Source organism: Stegostoma tigrinum, chromosome 13 (assembly GCF_030684315.1).
Source record: "Stegostoma tigrinum isolate sSteTig4 chromosome 13, sSteTig4.hap1, whole genome shotgun sequence".
Taxonomy (NCBI): domain Eukaryota; kingdom Metazoa; phylum Chordata; class Chondrichthyes; order Orectolobiformes; family Stegostomatidae; genus Stegostoma; species Stegostoma tigrinum.
Genome location: NC_081366.1, coordinates 72,396,364 through 72,417,115, shown reverse-complemented (window position 1 = coordinate 72,417,115; position 20,752 = coordinate 72,396,364). Strand labels below are relative to the sequence as shown.

The following is a 20,752-nucleotide window of genomic DNA, read 5'->3' as shown; positions in this document are numbered from 1 at the left end:
TTGTTATCTCGGATTCTCCAGCATCTGCAGTTCCCATGATTTCTGATAATAACCAGTCTGTTGCTTTAATGCTTTAGGTACTGGCCTGGACACCTCTCCTGTTATTCTACAAAATAGTATTGGTATGACTTTTGAACATCCATCCAAGGGGACAGTCCATGCTGTGGTGTAATATCTCAAAAATGATATCCCTGACAGCGTAATGTTCTCTCAGTACTCAAACCAAATGGTAGCACTTATGGTTTAGGTGGGATTTGAACCCAAGAACTAACGACAGTTGTGCCATATGTAACTTCAATTGCAAACCATCATTGAATGGAAGTTGTTGATGATAGTCCCAGATATTCTTCAGGGTTACTCATTGTCCTGAAGACTACTCATAGGAAGAATGATCTTTTATGCAGAATATATGAATAAGCAAATGGTTGGTAATGTTTATCACAATTAGTATCGAAGAAGTAGAATTTACCCATGCAATGCAAAATGAAAGTTTTTCTCAATGTCAGCTCCATATCTATTTCATTTATTCATGATCCTTTTTTTTGGCCATAGCGTGGAGTTGAAATGCCAGGAGTATTTATGATTGTGTACATAAGTGGCAACAAAATAACAGCAAACGTGTTATTGCTGAGTGTATTGGACCTCTTTGGTGTAATGCAGAGAAGAAATGTGGATTATGAATTTGAAGAAAATTGGTAGGTCTGGTATGTTAGTATAATAGACTAATTGGGTATATTATATTTCTTTCCTTCCTGAGATGTGGGTGTCGTGAGAAAAACCAGCACCTGTTGTCAATGCTGAATTGTTTTTGATTTCTAGTGGGTTTGTTAGACTGTTGCACTTGGACAGTCTGAGCCACATGTAGACACAACCAGGTAAGAATCGCAAATTTCCTCCCCTAAAAGCCATTCGTGAACCAGATAAGTTTTTACAGGGATCGATGACAAGTTGCTATCACTACAGATGGTATATGGCTATCATTGCAAGAGGTTTTGAGTTCAGAAGTCGGGATGTCTCACTGAATTTAAAACAGGGATTTAGTGAAACCACAGTTGGAGTATTGCAGTTTTGATATCTCAGCCTAAGAAAGATTACTTGACATACAGGGAGTGCAGTAGATGTTCACTAAACTGATACTAAAACTATGGAGGAGACATTAGTTCAACTGGGTCTGTATTAATTCAAGTTTAGAAGGATGAAAGAAGGTATAATTGAAACATTTAAAATTCCAACGAGGTTGGGTGGACCAGGTACAGCGAGGATGTTTTCCCGAACTGTGAATCTAAAACCAGAAGGCTCAGTCTCAGGATACAGAGTAAGCCATTCAAAACTGAGATGAAGAATGATTCCATCACTCAAAAGCTGGTGAACTTGTCAAATTCATTCTCTCAAGTCTGTGGAGGCCAAGTCACCGAATACACAAAAGAAAAAAGATAGATTTGGTTAGGTGTTAAAGTTTTGCTGGGAGTAGGAAGGAATAAGGCCCTGAGATAATGGGTCACCATGATCACATTGAATAGCAGAGCATGTTAAAAGGACTGATTGGCCTGTTTCTGCCTCAAATTTCTATGTTCCCTGAGACTAGCATTCAATTCTAGATTTATCAATTGAATATTAATTCCACCATCTGTGATGAGGAGAAATGAATACATAAATGCCGAATATTAGCCTCAGTCTCATTATTAGTGGTCCATAGACATTACAATTCCCCTAGATAATAGAATTGATTCTCTGTGGGGTGAATTATAGGTTTATGGGGGAAGTTAAAGGCAAATGCTCCTATCGCAAACAAAGTTGTTCTTTCAAGCTCTGGCTATCGGTAAACAGAGTGCATTCTACATTCAACTAGACCCTTGGTCCGCATGATGGTGCACTCTGTCATAAGATGAGCTCCCATTATTTGCTCTTTCTGGTGCTCTCACGTTTGGTAGATCTGTTGTTGCCAGCTCACAAGAGTTTTACTAACAAGGGCTCCTGGGCAGTTCTCATTACAAAAACAATTCTGTCAGGGCAGCTTCCGAAGAATGGGAGATTTACATACATCCTTTGTTTGCTCTGGAATGTGAGTTAGCAATCTGGATGTTTAACAACAATTCAACATGTTTTATCATCATTTTCCTGAACATTATATGATTGATTGAATTCAACTTGTATATGCTGAGATAACGACCCAGTACCATAACCATTATCTCTACTATTCCCTTGAAATCTCACCTTTAAATACAGGAAAACTTTGAAAATCCAAATACTCACATTGCACATCAATTTCAATTTCTGAAGACAAACTGCTTCCCAAATAATTTGTGGCCATGCAGTTGTAGAATCCGGAGTTCTTCCTTGATATCTTTTGGAATAATATATTGCTGCTTACAGTACTTAGAACCTCAGTTCTGTTTGTGAATCGGTCTTTCTTGTACCAGGTATAGTTAGCTTCAGGGAAGCTGTTGCCGACACATACAAGTGTCACACAGTTGCCTTCTTTTATTTCTTCCTGTGATGCATTCACGAGAAGGACTGTGTTTTTCGGAGGGTCTAAGTGTACCAAAAAAATAAACAACCACTGATCAGCAATATTGAAAGCATCTGGAACACAGTGTTATAGCAACGAGGTGTCCATCACCATAATGACTGTCATAGATACTGTACAAGGTAATGGTTTGGAAGGGGTTGACATCCCTGTCACACTGGCTCCACCCATTTTGATGATGTCACACACTTGTTGGTGGAGACGAGGAATTATACTCTGGTTCTGTGATAGTATCTGTACCAGCTCCCTAACATTCCAATGATTTAATTTATTATTGACACATTTACCCAAGTACAGTGAAAAGTTTTGTTTTGTGTGCAATGCAGACAGATCACAACACAATAAGATCGTAGGGTGATTCACATTTCGAGGCACACAAAAGTTACATCTACACAGGAGGTGTACAAAGCAAGATCAACATTAGACTTGAAAATTGAGGGGCCCATTCAAGAATCTAATAACAGTACAGAAAAATCTATCTTGAACTTGTTGCTACGTGTGTTTAAGGCTTTGTGTCATCTGCTTGAAGGAAGAAGTTGAAAGACATTATAACTGGGGTAGAAGGGGTCTTTGATGAAGTTGGATACCTTACCAAGGTAACAAATACAGATGGAGTCAATGGACAGCAGGTTGGCTTGCGTGATGAACTGCGCAAGTGGGGATGACTAAATGTGGTTATAATTACCATTATTGTGCAACAAATGTTCTTGTAACCTCAGACAGTGCTTCTGCTGGAGATGTTTGACACAGGTATATCCTGTACCACTAACCTCTGGATAGGCCCATGGAAGAGCAAAGATAATAGAAGATTGAGGGCCATAAACTACTGCAAACAACATTTACTCACAACCACATACTGTGCTGTTTGCCAATTCCACCAAAGTACCAGAAGTGGCCATGTAGGAAAAGATCATTAACAGGTGCAAAGCCAGATTGGCTTTGTCCTCATGTAAATTTGACTTTAGATGCTTTTGACACTTTTCATTCATAGAAGAACATCACTATATACCTACATTAATGGCCAAAGATAGAATTACACATTTGTATGATGTGAAGGTGCCAGTATTGGACTGGGGTGAATAAAGTCAGAAGCCACACCACACCAGATTATAGCCCAACAGGCTTATTTGGAATTGCAAACTTTTGTAGCATGGCCCCTTCGTCAGATGATTTCAAATAAACCTGTTGGACGAGAACCTGGTGTTGTGTGATTTGATTTTTTCATATGCACATATGTTAATAGGTTGTTTCACTAACCACTCTGCTGTCGTTCATATTCCATATGAATCTCACACCATTCTATCAACATTTCAGCATATCTAGCAATTCCCTTTCCCTCTTGGGTGCTCATCTAATTCCCTTCCAAAGGTATCGAAACAATTTGCCTTAAGCTTCTCTGGTTGTATTGAGTTTCACATTCTAACAATTTTCAGGGTGAAACCAGTCCTCCCTTTTTCCCTATTGAATCTAATAATATCTTTTTTGTATTTGTAGCTGAGAAATGTTTTCTTCCTATTTTTCTGGGTCTCGAATAACCAGTATATAGCTAGGCTTTATTTCTTAGTTTCTTCCTCACTATTTTGTCCTTCCTGACTTAATCTCTCCTTTAATATCTGCCCACCTCCTTTTCAAAGCCCACTCTCTCTTTCCATCCATTCATCCTTGCAGCTAACCCTTGCACTTTTAACCACAAAACATACAAACAAGAGTGGGAGCACGAGTAGACACTTACAGTCCTTTCTGCCAAAGATTAGGAAGAATCTGCTCGTGTTTTGAATTCCACATTCCCAATTACTCCCAAAAACATTTGATTCCCTTGCCTAACACGAATCTATCTACCTCTGCCTTAAAAATATCCACTGAATATTTATTTGATTTATATTTCTTCAAAGTCGGCAGACTTCTCAAAATCAGTGTTCAACATGATTAATCAGGAATAATTGTTCCAGAGATCAAAAACAAGCATTGACTGTTTGTTCTGAATTGATCTGTTATGACCAATCTCTTCCATAATATTTCTCCTGTACAGTTTTGATTACCAAGGGGGTGAAAGATTTTCAGGCATGTGTGAGATTAAAATTAGATCAGCCATGGTCGTATTGAATGATGGAGCAGGCTTGCAGCCTGAATGGCCTACTCTTGTTCCTTGTTGGTATATATAAACAAATCATTATTAGTATTTACAGAAGATCTTGGAACCCAAGCCATTAACATGCCCCATATTGTTTATAACTGAAAATCTCTTGAACTTACATCTTATTTGTAATGTTAAGTCAGCTTCATCTGAGTATGGGTATGGTATGTAATTGACCATACATTTGATGACCCTGTTGTGGTGCTGGTAGGATGGGATGAATGCAAAATTACTGGTCAGTGACCAGGAGTATCCAGCCCATTGTTCTTCAGTTCTGGGCACCCAATCCGTCAGATCAGAGATTCCATCCCAGCTCAGAGTAGCTCTCCCTCTTTGGTCAATGTTTGTGGTGGAACAGGTCACAGAAACCATTTCATCTCCTTCAATTATTTCTGATGGGACACGTATATCCGGCTTTGAAGGGCGACCTGGATAGTAGGAAAGTGAAACAAACTTATATAGAATAATAATACTTCACAAAAATTTTAATCCAGAGAAATATTGACAAACTATATGAGATCATTCTAAGTCCTGGACAGGTAATAACTGTACAACAGAGGTCTATGCATTAGACCTGGTAATGCAGTTGGTTGGTATCAGATGGTGTTTGTCCCTAGTCTATGCTCCATCTCAGCATTTCTGGTTAATTGTGAATGTTGCCTGAGATGGTCTGGCAAGCCATCACTGATGGCAAAAAAAACACTCACACCCAGATGTCACATGAGAAGAAATCTCATTATGCAAAGACTGGTTAGGATTTGGAATCCATTGCCTGGTAAGGATACAGATTTTATCACAAGAGACCTGGATAAATCCATCGAGGAGCAGGATTTGTAGCTTTAAATGCATGACAGAGTGGGACAAATTGAAATTCTTTCCAAAACAGCTGGCACAAACATGATGAGCTGAGTGGCCTCCTCTATGCTGTAAAATTTTATGATTCCATCTCAAGAGTAAATTACATAAATGTTTGCCACTAAGTGAGATAGCAAGTTAGAAATGAGAATTAAAATGATGGATTTCAAAATTAATAGTTTAAGTGCTCAGTACACCAATATCACAAATGGCCACTCTAATTAATAGGCACACTTTAAGACTGTACATTGTCTGGTGGACTGGACACGTGAAGCTTTGGTGTGTTGACACAATAGATTAGGGCATGCATCTAATTACATCAGTAGCCTGATCAATATTATCCAGTATACAGAAGTAAATCAAGAGGATCGCATTGGATTTCTGATCTGCTGGAAGTGTTTCACTGCTACTGTCTAATGGCCACCAGAGGCATGATAAAGAACATTTGGAGTAGCGGGCTGGCAGCAATGATATTCTGAAAGCTATTTTCTAATGTTCTGTTCCACTTAGTTAATACTACATAAATTTGCTATCCAACTCAGCTATGTATACAAAAGACACACTTGCATTCAAGGGAAGGTTCAATTTTTTCTGAAGGGGATGTGACTAATAGTGGCCATTACTTTACACAGTTACCAGGGCAGCCTGAATGTTGGATGGTTGCCTTACTGGAGGAGTTAGGAAGATCACAGTGAAAACAATGAATGCTGGCCAGCCAAGGGGACCAACAACTGACTGCAGCCTGACTGGCCATGTCTACCTAAGCACGTCTTTTGATATTGCTGGACATAGCCAATGTAATTGCAATGGGGGGCTAGCTTCACAGGGCATGGGTCAACAGAGGGCCAGGTGTAGAACTGTGGCCCTTGCCATTAGGACACCCATAGACACCATGCAGCCAATAACAGCGTCAGTCAGCTATTGTGTTTAGCCTGTCACAATCTTCGAGCATGCATTTTGAGATGCTGATGGAAACAGACAGTGAGATGGGAAGGAAGACCAATTTCTTCTCATAGCATCTCCCCTCCAACAGCTGGTTAAAATCACCCAACAGGAGGTTGATCTGTATTGTTGCCTGCTGTGAATTCAGAGCATAATTTGGATCTCCCTTCTCTCCAGTCCCCCTCTGGAAAACTGAAATGAAATGCAGAATCCCTAGAGTGCAAAGAGAGGCCATTCAGCCCCCGTGTCCGCACTGACATTCTGAGGAGCGTCCCATCTGGACTCACCACACCCTTACCCTCTCCCTGTGAGCCTGCATTTCCCATGGTCAATCCAGTTAGTCTGTACATCCCTGGACACTGTGGGCAATTTAACATGGCCAATCCACCTAGCCTACCCATCTTTGGATTGTGGAGGGAAACCGAAGCACTCAGCAGAAATTCAGACACAGGGAGAACATACAATCTCCACACAGTCAGTCACCCAAGGCTGGAATTGAACCAGGATCCCTGTGAGCTAACTACTGTGCCACCATGCAGCCCAAATGCTTTATCTTGAGGGTTTCTAAGAGGTGCCATGATATTTCTTGCTATACCATTTTACTGACTCCTTAATTGTCCCCATGGCTCTACATGAGGATTTGGCATATGTCATGCATCACTTTAATGCTTCTTATACCAACCAACAGCTGAAATCCTGAGCAGTTTCTACAAGCTGACCCAGGAAAATAGGATGTTGTCAGTGATTTCCAACCAATTCTGAAACAAAAGCAGTAACTGCTGGAGAAACCCAACAATTCTGGCAGCATCTGTAGAGAGAAAAACAAAGTTACCATTTCAAGTTCAGTGTCCCTTCAATAGAATTGAAAGAAGCTGGGAAATAGTAGCACTTATTCAGGTTAGGGTTGGAGAATGTCTGAGTAGAACACATGGAGCTGAGTGCACTGAGAAAGAGAAAAGGAGAGGCCATCAAAGTGATTGTTGAAGAAAAGCTGAGAGGGCAATATTGTCGAAGAAGGATCCTTACGAGATGTGTGATTGGTTGAAAATGGGTTACCTTTGCTGGGAGAAACCCATACACAACAGGACCTGGAGATGTGGGGGTAGGTAATGAACAAGGAAAAGGACGCTCATGTTCTGAAATTGTTAGGAAGACTGTAAGGTACCCGGGAGGAAGACGAGATGTTGTTCCTCTAGCTTGTGTGGAACCTCACTGGAGCATGGAGGCAGGCCTGAGGCAGAAATGTTGGCATGCCAATGCGGTGAAGTTTTGAAGTGCCAGGCAAGTGGAAGCTGAGGGCCATTCTGATAGATCAGAAACGTTCCACAAAGCTGTCACTTAGTTTGTATTTTATCTCCCCAGTGTAGAGGAAACTGCTTCGTGAGCAGCGGATATTGTGGACTAGATTGTGAGAAGGTACAGGTAGGTGTGTCTGGGCCCTTGGATGCTGGGGAGGGAGTAAACAGGCACATATTACACCTTCTGCGATTGCACAGGAAGGTGGCATAGGGGTGTGGTGAGGTGCTAGGAGTGAAGGAAGGAACAGTCCCAGGAAGGCTGACAAAGGAGGGGAGGGGAACACGTAACCAAAAAAAAACGAAAGGACTGCCGATGCTGTCAGTCAGAAATGAAAACAGAAGCTGCTGGAAAAGCTCAGCGGGCCGGGTAGCATCCGTGAAGAGAGTTCAGAGTTGGCGTTTCGGGTCTGGCGACGTTCCTCACAGTGGTGTGCCTGGTTGTGGTATCCCGCCGGAGGTGACAGAAATGGCGGCTAACGATCCATTGGATGTGGATGGAAAATGAGAACCAGTAGATAATTCTGAGATAACAAGGCATTGAGCTGGATGAACACAGCAGGCCAAGTGTTATCAGAGGAGCAGGAAAGCTGATGTTTCAGGCCTAGACCCTTCTTCAGAAAGATAATTCAGGAGATAATTCTGACTGCTTCTAACCATGTACCCTTTGACAGCAGTCATATTAGAAAATTAATGGTTGCATGGAAAGCCTTTGGGAGTGGCTGACACTTAGATTCTGCTCCTTTGATGTTCCTACATTAAGAGCATCTGCCATGGTTCAGTGACAGCACGAGTGATTCTAATCCAGACGGTGGGCTCAATTCCCATTCTGGACACAGAGCAGAAAATATAGCTGTAAACACAGTGATCCTGAGGACATGTTGACACTGTCGAAGGCCTTTCAAATGAAATGTGAAAAAAACTCAGACTGCCTACTGCCAGCGAGCATCAAGTATCCCAGGAGACTACATATCCCAGAATAGCAGGAAAATTCTAGTCAGTGCCCTGGTCAATAAATGTCTCTGGCAACATCATTCAAAACATCTAATCTGGTCTGTCGCTTCGCTGCTTTCTAATTAGCTGCCACAGTTCCTACATTATAATTATGTCCGCACCTTGAAACTGAAAAAAAACTGCGGATACTGTAAATCAAAACAGAAATTTTCAGCAATTTCAGTTTTTGTTCCACAGTTTTAAAAATAGTCATGAATTTTTTTGGGGCATGCTGATGTTTTGTTTTGTCTGGATGTATGCAGGGTACTACCCAAATGCTATTAATGCCCGAACTAAATTGACACACTAATTCCAGGTTACCATATACTTGGACATTGATCCCATTTTCTCCTGACCAGTTGTTGCCCTGGCCCAGTTCAAATCGGAAGTAGTAAATCCCGGTGTCCGCTTTGTGGATGTTCTCGATCTGGAGCGAGCAGTTCCTCTCGTTCAGATCTCCGATCAGCTGCACGTCAGGAGAGACGATTTCCAGGTTCCTGCTGTTGTATATTTCGGCAGCCTGATGGTTATTGGGGAAGGGAGAGTTCTTCAGCCACCTAGCGGTTACAGTGGACGGGTCTCGAATCGGATCAGGGTACTGAAAGGAACAGTTCAATGTCACAGACTCCCCTTCCCAAGCTTGAACGGTATCATCGACCCAGACAGACCACTGGCAGACAGACCCTGAGGGGAGGAAACAGGAAGGTCACAACTTGCTTATCAATTAGTTTTCATATAATAGGAATCTAGGGATAATATTCCCCAAAGGATGCAGGTTAGAGTCACCGAATAAATACAGGAAACAGGAAGCCATTCAGCCCATTTTATTTCCCATCGCCAATCTGCTTTTTCACCAAAGGCCTGCACTCCATTTCTATGCAAATCATCATGAAATATCAGAGATAATGGGAACTGCTGATGCTGGAGAATCTGAGATAACAGTGTGGAGCTGGATGAACACAGCAGCCTGAACAGCATCTTAGGAGCTCAAAAGCAGATGTTTCGGGCCTAGACCCTTCATCAGAAAAGCAGTCCAACCAGCTCCACATGTTGTTATCTCATCATCTAATATCCTCTTGAACACGTCAATTGAATCTGTCCCCATTACATTTCCCGGCTGCGCTTTCCACACCCTAACTAATATCTGAGTGAAAGAGTTTTTTTCCTCTCACATCACTCTCACTTAGTTTGCATAATACTTCATATCTGTGTCTTCTCACCTCTTTATCTTTTAACACTGGGAGCAACAGGCTTCTGCCTACTCAAAGCAGATTTTGTAAACCTCGATCACATCTCTTCTCAGGCTTTTGCTGCTTTCAAAGAACATCTCTGATTCTTCAATGTATCCTTGTCACTGGAAGGAACATGTCCTCTCCAATACATTCACATCTTTCCTATAATGTTATGCCCACAACAGTACTCAAAACTCCAGTTGAGATCCAGCAAATGTCAGAGAGCCAATGACATGGAAACAGACTCTTCTTTCCAACCAGCCCATGCCAACTATATTCCCAAATCAAATTAATCTCACTTATCTGCATTTGGCTTCCAAACCTTTCCTCTTCATGTACTTATCCAAATGTTTTTAACTGTACCCATATCGATCATTTCCTCTGGCAGTTCATTCCATGCACAAACCACTGTCCACGTAAAAATTTCCTCCCACGTGTCCTTTTTAAAATCTTTCTCCTCTCACCTTTAGAAATTGCCACCCAGTTTTGAACTTTCCCTCCCTAGGGAGAAGAACCCTTGCTATTCACCTTATTTAACCCCCCATGATTTTATAAACGTCTATAAGACCACCCCTCAACCGCCTACACTCCAGTGAAAAAAGTCCTATCTTATCCAGCCTCTCCTTATAACTCAAAACCCTCCATTCCTGGTAACATCCTGGTAAATCTTTTCAAAGCCTCTCCAGCTTAATAATATTCTCCCTATAACAGGCTGACCAGAACTTGACAATACTCCAGCAGCGGCCTTGTCAACATTCTGTACAAACTCAATATGACATCCTGACTCCTATACTCAAAGATCAGAGCCATGAAGGCAAATGTGATAAAGACCTTCTTAAACACTATCTATTTGTAATGCAAATTTCAAAGAATTATGTACCTGAAGCCCTCAGTCTTTCTGTTCGATAACACTACCCAAGGCCCCACCAATAAATGTATAAGGCCTGCCCTTGTTTGTTTCACCAAAATGCAATACCTAGCATTTATCCAAATTAAATTCTATTGGCCATTCTTCAGCCCATTGACCCAATTGAAAAAGATCTTGTAATCTTTGATAGATTTCACTGTCTACTATACCATCAACTTTGGTGCTCCTGCGAACTTAATAACCATGTCTCCTAAACACTCATCCAAATCATTCGTATAAATGACAAACTAAAGTGGACCCAGTCCTGATCCCTGTGGAGCACTGATAACAAAATGTGCTGGAGATCTCAGTGGATCAGACAACATCCAAAGAGAGCAAGCTGACATTTCGAGTCCAGATGTCTCTCCATCAGAATTAACATGAAACGTGTGAGGGGCCCTCCACACCTCACATCAGTTCTGATGGAGAGTCATCTGGACTCGAAACGTTAACTTGCTCTCTCTCTTTGGATGCTGTACAAGTATCACCGTCTGAAGCATTTTGCTTCCACCCCATTGAACACTGTTGATCACAGGCCCCCCAGTCTGAAAAACAGCACCCCACCACCACCCTCTGTCTCCTATCATCAGGAGAGTTTTGTACCCATTTGGCAAACTCTCCCCGAATCCCACATTATCTAACTTTACTAACTAGTCTGCCATGTAGAACCTTGCCAAAGACTTTATTTGATCAGGTCCTGGAAATTTATCCACCTATATATTTTTCTAAGACCTGCAGTGCTGCTTCTTCTAGGATGTGAACACTTCAGACACTTGCCCTGTCTTATTTCCCAACACAAGTTTGGGTTATGCTTCTTCTCTAATTGGAACGTTTAGATGTTAATAACGAAAATCATCTTGAACACATTTAACAAATTCCTCACTATCCAAACCATTTACTCTGTGGCAGTCCCAATCAATATTTAGCAAATTAAAAACCCCTATTATTACAACCCTATCATTTGTGCTTATATCTGAGATCTCCCTCCATATTTGCTCTTCAGTTGTCATGTGCATCACCTCCCTGCTCTTGTAATGTATGCCCTATTAATAAAGCCAGGGATCTTTCCTTCCACCTTCAATTATTTTAAAGACCTTCAAAATCCATACAGTATTGAATAATTATCTACGATGCCCTCCAGAAGAAGCAAACTATCTTAGTTTAAGTCCATAGTCTTTCTGGCACCTCAGCCTGTTTGCCATCTTTGTTCTTTTCCAGAAAGCAGACGATAGCCAATAGAATTGCGGCCCAACTTTTATAGGCACGCTAAGCTTTTATTTACCTGGATATGCATCACACGCAGAAGTAGGAAATGGACTAAACACGGGCAAATGGAACTAGTTAAGCTTGGGATACCTCTGTTGGCCAGGACGAGTTGGACTGTAGGGCCTGTTTCCGTGCTGTATGACTCTAAGACTCTACCTCCAAATCCACCTCTATCCTTTCACTTTGCTGCTATATTAGCAGGACAAGTAAATCCCCCATTAATGTCCAACCCAAAATACAGTGAAATACTGAATTATTATGTAGGATGTGAGCATTGCAAGCTAGACCTAATTTTATTGCCCATCCCTTATTGGCCTTTAGAAGATGGCGGTGACCTCCCATTGTGAGTGACTACAATCCTTTGAGTGTAATTAACTATTAAATAAATGACATAATTAACATTTATTTTCTCCATGCTTTCTTGTTTGTTTATAATAGTGTGTTAGGGAGAGCAACCCTTTGACAAAGCCTACTATTTTTTGGTGAGCCAAGCCTTTTAAGTTTGACCTGTTCCTCATGTAATGTGTCACCAATACAGTCTCAGATATTCCAGGAAGCCTAGCCGGATGGTAAAGAGTTGCATAAAAATTCTAAGTTGCAGCTTCATTTCCATACCATAGATTCACTGCAAGGTGCTTCTAAGGCTGTCAAGAGTATTCATAGAATTAAGAATGGTTTCAGCACAGAATGGGTGCCTGTGTCTGTGAAGGACAGTTCAGCTCATGTCACACCCCTTTTCACATTGCCCTGGAAATATCTTTTTTTCTCCCCTTCTTAGATATTGATACAATTTCATTTTGCATCCCTCATTTGGCCCTGGCTGTACCTGAGAAGGAAACAACCCAGCGTCTAATCACGTGTTGGAGACAATAAAGCTCATGTTGCCTTTTGTTTTTGTCAATTGCCTTAAATCTCTGCCTTCTGGTTTTTGACTCCTCTTTTGGATGAGCCCAACTTGAGCTAATGTGCATAACATTTGCCAAATAGGTGTAGGCACCCATCAACCCATGAAGGGCCAGGAATAGAATGGCAGCAGAGGGAAACACGCCTATGAAGAGAACATGGAAAATGGGATTTTTCTTTCTTAGATCAAAGATGTTTGAAAGATTTAATAGGAGCCTTCTGCATCAAGAGGGTTTTTTTTAAAGCCTATCACAGTAGGGTCATGGAGTCTTAGAGCACCATGGTTGGCTCATCATGACTGTGCAAGCTCCTTGATTGAACTATCAATTAAGCCACACCCTTGCCCTCCCCGTTGCTCGGCAACAACTTAATTCTCTATCCTACATCAAACTCCTTCTTGAAAGCCTAAATCAGCTTCCGCCAACACTCTCTTTCAGGCAGCACACTGCAGATCATAGTAAAGAGCCCGTAAGCAGAAGGGACAACAAATAAAGGGCACAGATTAAAGGTAGCTCTCAAAAGAGAGAGAGAGAGTGATAGGGTAACAGGCATTTCATGTGACAATTGCTCTGTTTGGGGGTACGTTGCTTATATATTCAATTATAAGTTTCAGAGAGGAACCGAGAACACACTCGACAGGAAAAGACTTGTTTCATAGAATTCCTTCAGTGTGGAAGCAGGCTTTTTTGCCCATCAAGTCCAAACTGATCCTCTGAACAGTATCCCACTCAGAGCCAGCACCCCCACCCCGCAAAAACCTATCCCTGCAACCCTGCATTTCCCATGGCTACTCCAGCTAGTCTGCACAGCCCTGGACACAATGGGACAACGTCGCATGGCCAATCCACCCTAGACGACACATCTTCGGACTGTAGGAGGAAACCTTAGTACCCAGAGGAAACCCACACAGAATGTACAAACTTCACACAGGCACAGAAGGTGAAACTGAACTCAGTTCCCTGTGAGGCAGCAGAACTAACTGGCATGCCATCCACAGCTCCTCTGAGAAAATGGGAGAGTGCGTGAAAGAGGGCAGTGAGACTAAGTGGCAGTTGTAAAGAGTCAAATAGCCTGTTCCTGTGCAAGAGCACCTTGCGATTTTTAAGCAATTATCAGCGGAATTGGATACTCACCCTGGATGAGACATATAACTGTAAGTGCCAGGGTCCACTGTGATGTGTTCATGGTGCAGATCTCACCCTCGATGGGACATGCACACACACCAGATGGGGACAATCAGACTCATTGAGACCTGCACAATAGACAAGGGATCACAGTGAACAAAGATGATTTACAACAGCCTTAACAATGATGTTGCGTGAACTCCCACATCTGTCAGAACCAGAACTGAACTCTCATTGTACCCTCACTGCTCTCCACGATCTCCTTTCGCAAGGCCTGCAGTCACAGAACTGCAGGACTGAAATAATAAACATTTTGCTAAAAAGGAAACTTTACAAATACATATTTTTCTGTGAAACAAAGACAGTTTTGTGCTTTCCTACCATCAGAAATTCTCCAGCTGAAGACCGCCCCTCTCCTCCATGTAATGCTGCTATTTGGGTAACATTGACTGTGTTGTGTCTAAATCTGAGTGGCTAGCCTTGGCAACCACTCAGGCAATTTGACTGTGGGGGCATCACAGCCTAGTCTGGTTGCAGCCTTACCCATTGATATAACATAACTAAATAATGGTCAGGTTCAGAGATCCTGGATCAAACGATCCATTATAGTGTTCGAACTGAGATTACTTGTTTACAGGCTATGGATCAACATAAGGACACAAGAACCAAAAGCAGGAGTAGGGCATTAGGCCCTTTGAGGCCGCTCCTCCATTCAATGAGATCATGGCTAATCTTTTTGTGGCCTCAGTTCCATTTTCCCACTCTCTCACCATAGCCTTTAATTCCTTTACTGGTCAAAAAATGATCTATCTTAGCTTTAAAAACATTCAATGAGGAAGCCTCAACTGCTTCACTGAGCAGGGAATTTCACAGATTCACAAACAAGATCCCACTTCATTCTTCTAAATTCCAGACAGTATAGGCCCGAACTATTCAATCTCTCCTCGTACGACAAACTTCTCAAATCCAGAAGTCAACCTGGTGAATCTCTTCTGCACTCCCTCCAGCACATCTTTTCTCAAGAAAGGAGAAATTTCCTTAACAATACAACAACAGCTACACTTCAATGTACTTCCTCAGCTGTGGAACAGTTTTGTGATGGCCTGAAGCCATGAAAGTACTGTGCAGTCACGCTGAGCCTTTGAACTCTCAGATTCAGAGAATGTCCTGGATCTCTGAGACATAAAAATAAATAATCATAACATGTACTATTTATCAGCCAGTCAGCAGCTCACTATTTAACCATGTCTTTCCAACAATAAACCTAACCTTAACCCTTACTGTAACCCTAACCCTAGCCCAAGCCCAAACACAAGCCCTAATCTAACACTAACACAAATCCTAACCCTAATCCTACCCGTAAAGTTAACACTAACCCTAACCGTAACCCTAGGGAAACCAGCTGAACTGTATGAGCCAGTTAAGCAGAAGGGTTAAAACAAGCTATTGTCACGGAGGATGCTAATATTTTGAACAGTTCAATTAAAAGGTTCATTTGAAGAGTTCACTTTGCTGTTGTTTCCACAATTGCTGTCTGACCTGTTGAACATTTTTGTCCTTTGCTGATATAATTGTCAGGTGCTTGACATGCACTGATTTTACATTTAATGTTTAAAATTCAAAGACCAATGTACTAATTAAATTAAATAAAGGAAGTTCCCGATAAGCACTTTACTTCAACTTTCATCTGTTCATACATTTGAAGCTGATAACATACAACATGACTTCATCCCATTGGCACTTCTCCAGAATGCTATAGAAGTGAGAGCATTAAATGACTAAAGCAGACTTAGATAGTTCAAGTCTGATATCTCTTGAGTACAAAACATCACCAACAACTTGATGCAATAAAACCTTTCAGGTTTTTTTCAGGCAAATATTACAAAAATAAAACATGCCACTGAGCCAAATAAACAGTTAGGGTCAGATGAACAAGAGGTTTGGTCAAAGATTTAGATTTTAAGTGTTGTCCTGAAGGAGGGAAGCAAGGTAGAAAGTAGGGAGCTATATTCTAGGGCTCAGAGTCTGGTCAACTGAAAGCTCAGCTACAAATGATGCTGCAATTAAACTTAGGAGATGCACAAACTGCCAGAAATAGAGAATTGTAGATACCTCAGAACCTTGTATGATTGGAGGAGATTACAGAAATAAAAATACAAAAGATCATAAAGGGATGTCAAAAGAATAACAAGAACTTTAAATTCTAACATAAAGTTGCTGTAATCTTACCAGATGTCAGGGCTGTTCTTTCATTACAATGAAATATAGAACCCATACAATGAAGAAAGGGACTATTAAGCCCATCAAGCCCATACTGAGCCTCTGAAGACCATCCCAACCCCTTACCATGCTCCCACATTTCCCATGCCTGGCCCACCTAGCCTGCACATCCCTGGGTACTATGGGGCAATTTAGCATGTCCAATTCACCAATTAACCAGTGCAGAAATTAAGTTCAATTTATGTTGTAAACCAGCCATCCAATCAACTGTGGCAAACTGACCATCAATTATGAAACCTAAACAATGCTGGCCTTCAGGTGAAATATGGATCCACAAACAGAAGGTGATGGGGGAAAGGGCTAGATAAAAGGGAAGCTTTGGATGACTTCATGTTTATTAAGGATAGAGTTTGGAACACCAGTCAGGAGTGGATTGGAATGATTAATTCAAGCAATGACAAAGGCAGGAATGAGGGTCTCAGCAGCAGATGTGCCGAGGAGGGTTAAAGGTGGAAAGAGGTAGTTTCAGTGATGCCACGAATATGAGATTGGAAGTTCTTCTCTGGGTCAAATGTGTCGTCAAGGTTGCAAACACAATTCATTCATTTCAGAATGATGCCAGGTGGAAGATCAGAATCAGTAGTGTGGGAGTCGAGTTGGGAGTTGGGACAAGAATGTTGGTTTCTGTCTTCCCAATGAATAATTGGGGAAACTTTTTGTCATCCGACGCAGGATGTCAGATATGTAGGCTGCTAATGCAGAAAATTCAAGAATGATTTATGAAGAACATAAGATCAGGAACAGTTCCTTAAACCTGTACCACCATTCAGTGAAATCATCGTTAATCTACGACATGCATCCTTTCACTCAGTATTGTTAAAGATACCAGGATGATAAAAAAAAATTCATTTTAAAATTTTTGGTTGATCTGTCCAGCTGTTTGCAGGAGTCAAAAGTCTCTATCACCCTTTGTATGAAGGAATGCTTTCTAATTTTGCTTACTGGTCTAATTTTTAGATCCTAAAATTCCCAGTCAGTGAAGATTGTTTCTCTATGTCACACCTATCTCTTTCCCATAAAGTGCTGAAAACTTTGATCAAATTATCCCTTAACTTTTTAAATTCAATGAAAAACAATCCTATTTTTTGAAAGAGATAGTAAGAACCGCCGATGCTGGAGTCAGAGATAACACAGTGTGGAGCTGGAGGAACATGGTAGGCCAGGAAGCATCAGGGAGCAGGAAAGTTGACATTTCAGGTCGGGGCCCTTCTTCACAAATGGGTGCTTTGCAGTGGGGTTATAACTCACTCAGGCCATTTCTGAAGAAATGTCATGACCCAAAATGTCAACTTTACAACTCCTCTGATGCTGCCTGACCTGCTGTATTCCTCCAGCTCCACACTATTATCCGTAGTTTTTGAAATACAGTTGATGCAATTTGTGAAAAAAAAGGATTTCTTTTAGTTTCACATTTATGGTAAAACTCTTAATTACATAAATGTTGCTTCGCCCAGTGAGCTTTTGCAAAGGTCTTGTATGCAGCCAATATTTATTTGAGCATCTTCTGTACGTCTACAGTTTTATTCATGAATATGCCCTACATTCAAACTAGTGTCAATTTCTGCCTCATTCCTGCAAAATTTGTCTTCCTAAATTGAAATATTTAGTTTTAACATTGCCTTTTACCCACTGAAAGATATCAAAGTTCTCAGGTTCTGCTCACTGTTCATGAAGTCATCATGAATTACAGAAAGAGATTGTTTACTAATTTGAAGCTTTTCCAATTGGTTGTTTAAAAAATATCTCGTTTCCGAAAATTCTCCCCAATAAATCTTGTTAATTTTATATTTTTAAGGCTCATCATTTGTAATGCTTTGGTACCCATGCATTCTCATCCTCTTATGTTTGTTTATCTATGAAAGCAATGGTATGACAATGTTTGGTATTTGAAGAACCCCACTCTAATTGTGAAAATGATGGAGCGAAGATTTCCCCCCTTCACTTGTTTAAACCTAAGAATGTATCTCTCTTCCCATATAGCATAGGTAGGTCAGGTATTTGGCTATTGTAGACGGCTAGTCACTGGATGGGCACTTCAACAGTACTCAATTGAGCCACACATTGTAAAACAGTGTGGTCAACTCTTGCTTCACCTGGTGTAGTCAGGTAGAGACCTGAAGGTAAATGAGACTTCAACTTCAAAATTAAAATACAGATGGCTAAAAGTTGAGGAAATACACTTTGATACAAATGACCATGAGGCATAAAACTGCATTGAAAAGAGAATAAAACTGAAGCCAAACTTTCTGATTGCAAGAATCCAACATTGCTGAGATCATGTGGACGAGAAGATAATTTTTTTTTCACCAGCAGATGATGGAGTAGTGATAATGTTACTAGACTAGTAATCTATTAGGCCCAGACTGTTGTTATAAGGATATTGGTTTTGTCCCATTGGGACAGCTAATTTCATGGATATGTCAAATGTGACTGAGTTTGTGGCACTCCCTTGTCTCATGCAGTAGGACTTTGGTTTAATCTGCATAGGTATTTGATTTCAGTAGTCTGTCATTTCAATGTTCAGTCAAGTTGAACTAATTTGCTTTTGTCAACCCGAAAGATCGTATAGCGTTATTTTTGAAGAAGATCACAACGTAGTAACTTTGCCAACATTTATCCCTCAACTAATATCCTTTCTGATCATTACTATATTCATGTGATCTTGCCTTGGGTAAATTGGCTGTCACATACTCAACATTGCAGCTGTGATTATATTCAAAGGGAAAAAAAATCATTATTATCAACATTGAGATGTCCTTTGATCTTGCAAGGCGCTATATCAATGCAAGTACTCCTTTTATAACTGGCAGCCTCAAATAATCACAAGATTGCATATATCTGGTTCAAACTTGGAAAGTCTTTTAACAGCCAGGAGGAAACACACTTTGATACAAATGACCATGAGGCATAAAACTGCATTGAAAAGGGAATAAAACTGAAGCCAAATTTTCTGATTGCAAGAATCCAACATTGCTAAGAGAAGCAGAATTATTCAAATTTACATTATATAAAACACACAGTTTCCTTTAAAGATAAAAAAAACTCTGATGTGTAAAACTGCAAATTATACTTACAGGAGCATGAAATGAAATAAGAGAATTGAAAGAGGAGCATAAGAAGCGAACAATTGTGGAGAGAAGTGCAGAGAACAGAGAGAGAAACTCTCATCCCAAGGCACAACAATGAAGGCTGAATGGCCACGTCTTGTGCTGGATGAGATATTTACTGAGCAACATCAAAGGTCAAAAAGGCTGAGTAATCCCTTCCACATATTGGGAATACAAACCAAACCACAGAATAGTAATAATCATTTTCCAAGAGATTTTGAAATGGAAATTCTGCACACAAGTTTGCCATTTTGTAATGTTGAACAAATAGACAATGGTAAAGTTCTTTCTTTGTTCAGTCACTGAACATTGATTTTTTCCACTTAGCTACCACTGAACAGAAATCATTAATTCATTCTGACCTTTCCACTTTAATTTTTTTTTGCATGAATTTCTTTCCCATTTAACCTGATAACAACAGACACATTAATCCTTCCGACAATGATCGCATGTCCCCAAAAGTTCGTTGTTAACTAAAAGTTCTCTCATTTGTTTGCTGTTTTCCAATCCTGTTTTCTTTCAAATTTACAATCTTTTTCAGCGAACATAATGCAAGCAAAAACAAATCATTCCAATGAGAATTTCCAACCTGAAGAGGATGCTTTGGAGATTGTCCACTTCTGCGTTGTAGAATGCTCAGCACCTTAAGGAATTGTTAGAATTGTTGGGTGTACATAGTACAATGCAGACAGCGTGTCACACCACTGATTCTGCACCACTCACAAAGAAAGACTTCTGAAATGTGAGAGGGAGCCACAATAGAAGCACAGTTTGCATGATGGGCGCACTCCAGCATGCAAGGGAGTGTGCATCCAAGAGTGGGCCACTCTCAATCAACTGTTTGTCCTGCCCAGTGCAGGCGCAGCCTTTCTGTGTTCAAGACAATGCAGCCCCTGGTTTGAGCCAATCCTTCCCCCAGTTCCCAGTTTGTCCCTGGCATTGCCTGCTCTGGTGAAGTCAGCTTGCAGTTTTCAAAATGGATCACATTTTTGAGCTGTCTAGCTGTTGGATTTGTTTCAACCTGCTCCCTCATTACAACCTGCCACAATGAGTTAAATGGTGACAGGAGAGTGTAACACATGTAACAGGTGACCTGCTATCTATCACTCCCCATCATCTCCTGTGTTACCCTGTATTGGAGTCAAATCTAATGTTGATCTTGCTTTATTGTGCCTTCTTTGCCACTG

General features: G+C 40.9%; 1 protein-coding gene across 3 annotated transcripts in view; it reads right to left on the bottom strand.

Annotated features, from left to right (window-relative positions):
* The window catches only part of LOC125458282 (myelin-associated glycoprotein-like), a 45,471-nt gene extending 25,071 nt beyond the window's left edge, over positions 1–20,400 (bottom strand). The window contains exons 1-5 of one of the 3 annotated variants that reach the window (XM_048543438.2): positions 20,155–20,400; positions 14,188–14,306; positions 9,068–9,430; positions 4,781–5,089; positions 2,254–2,532 (exon numbers count right to left, since the gene is read on the bottom strand). In XM_048543438.2, coding sequence (XP_048399395.1) covers positions 2,254–2,532; positions 4,781–5,089; positions 9,068–9,430; positions 14,188–14,239 — 1,003 coding nt within the window. In that variant the 5' untranslated portion in view covers positions 14,240–14,306; positions 20,155–20,400. Of the gene's footprint in view, positions 1–2,253; positions 2,533–4,780; positions 5,090–9,067; positions 9,431–14,187; positions 14,307–14,418; positions 14,444–19,532; positions 19,647–20,154 lie in introns of those variants that run through there. The other 2 variants (XM_048543439.2, XM_048543440.2) reach the window with 2 other exon arrangements.
* Between the last annotated feature and the right edge of the window lie 352 nt (positions 20,401–20,752).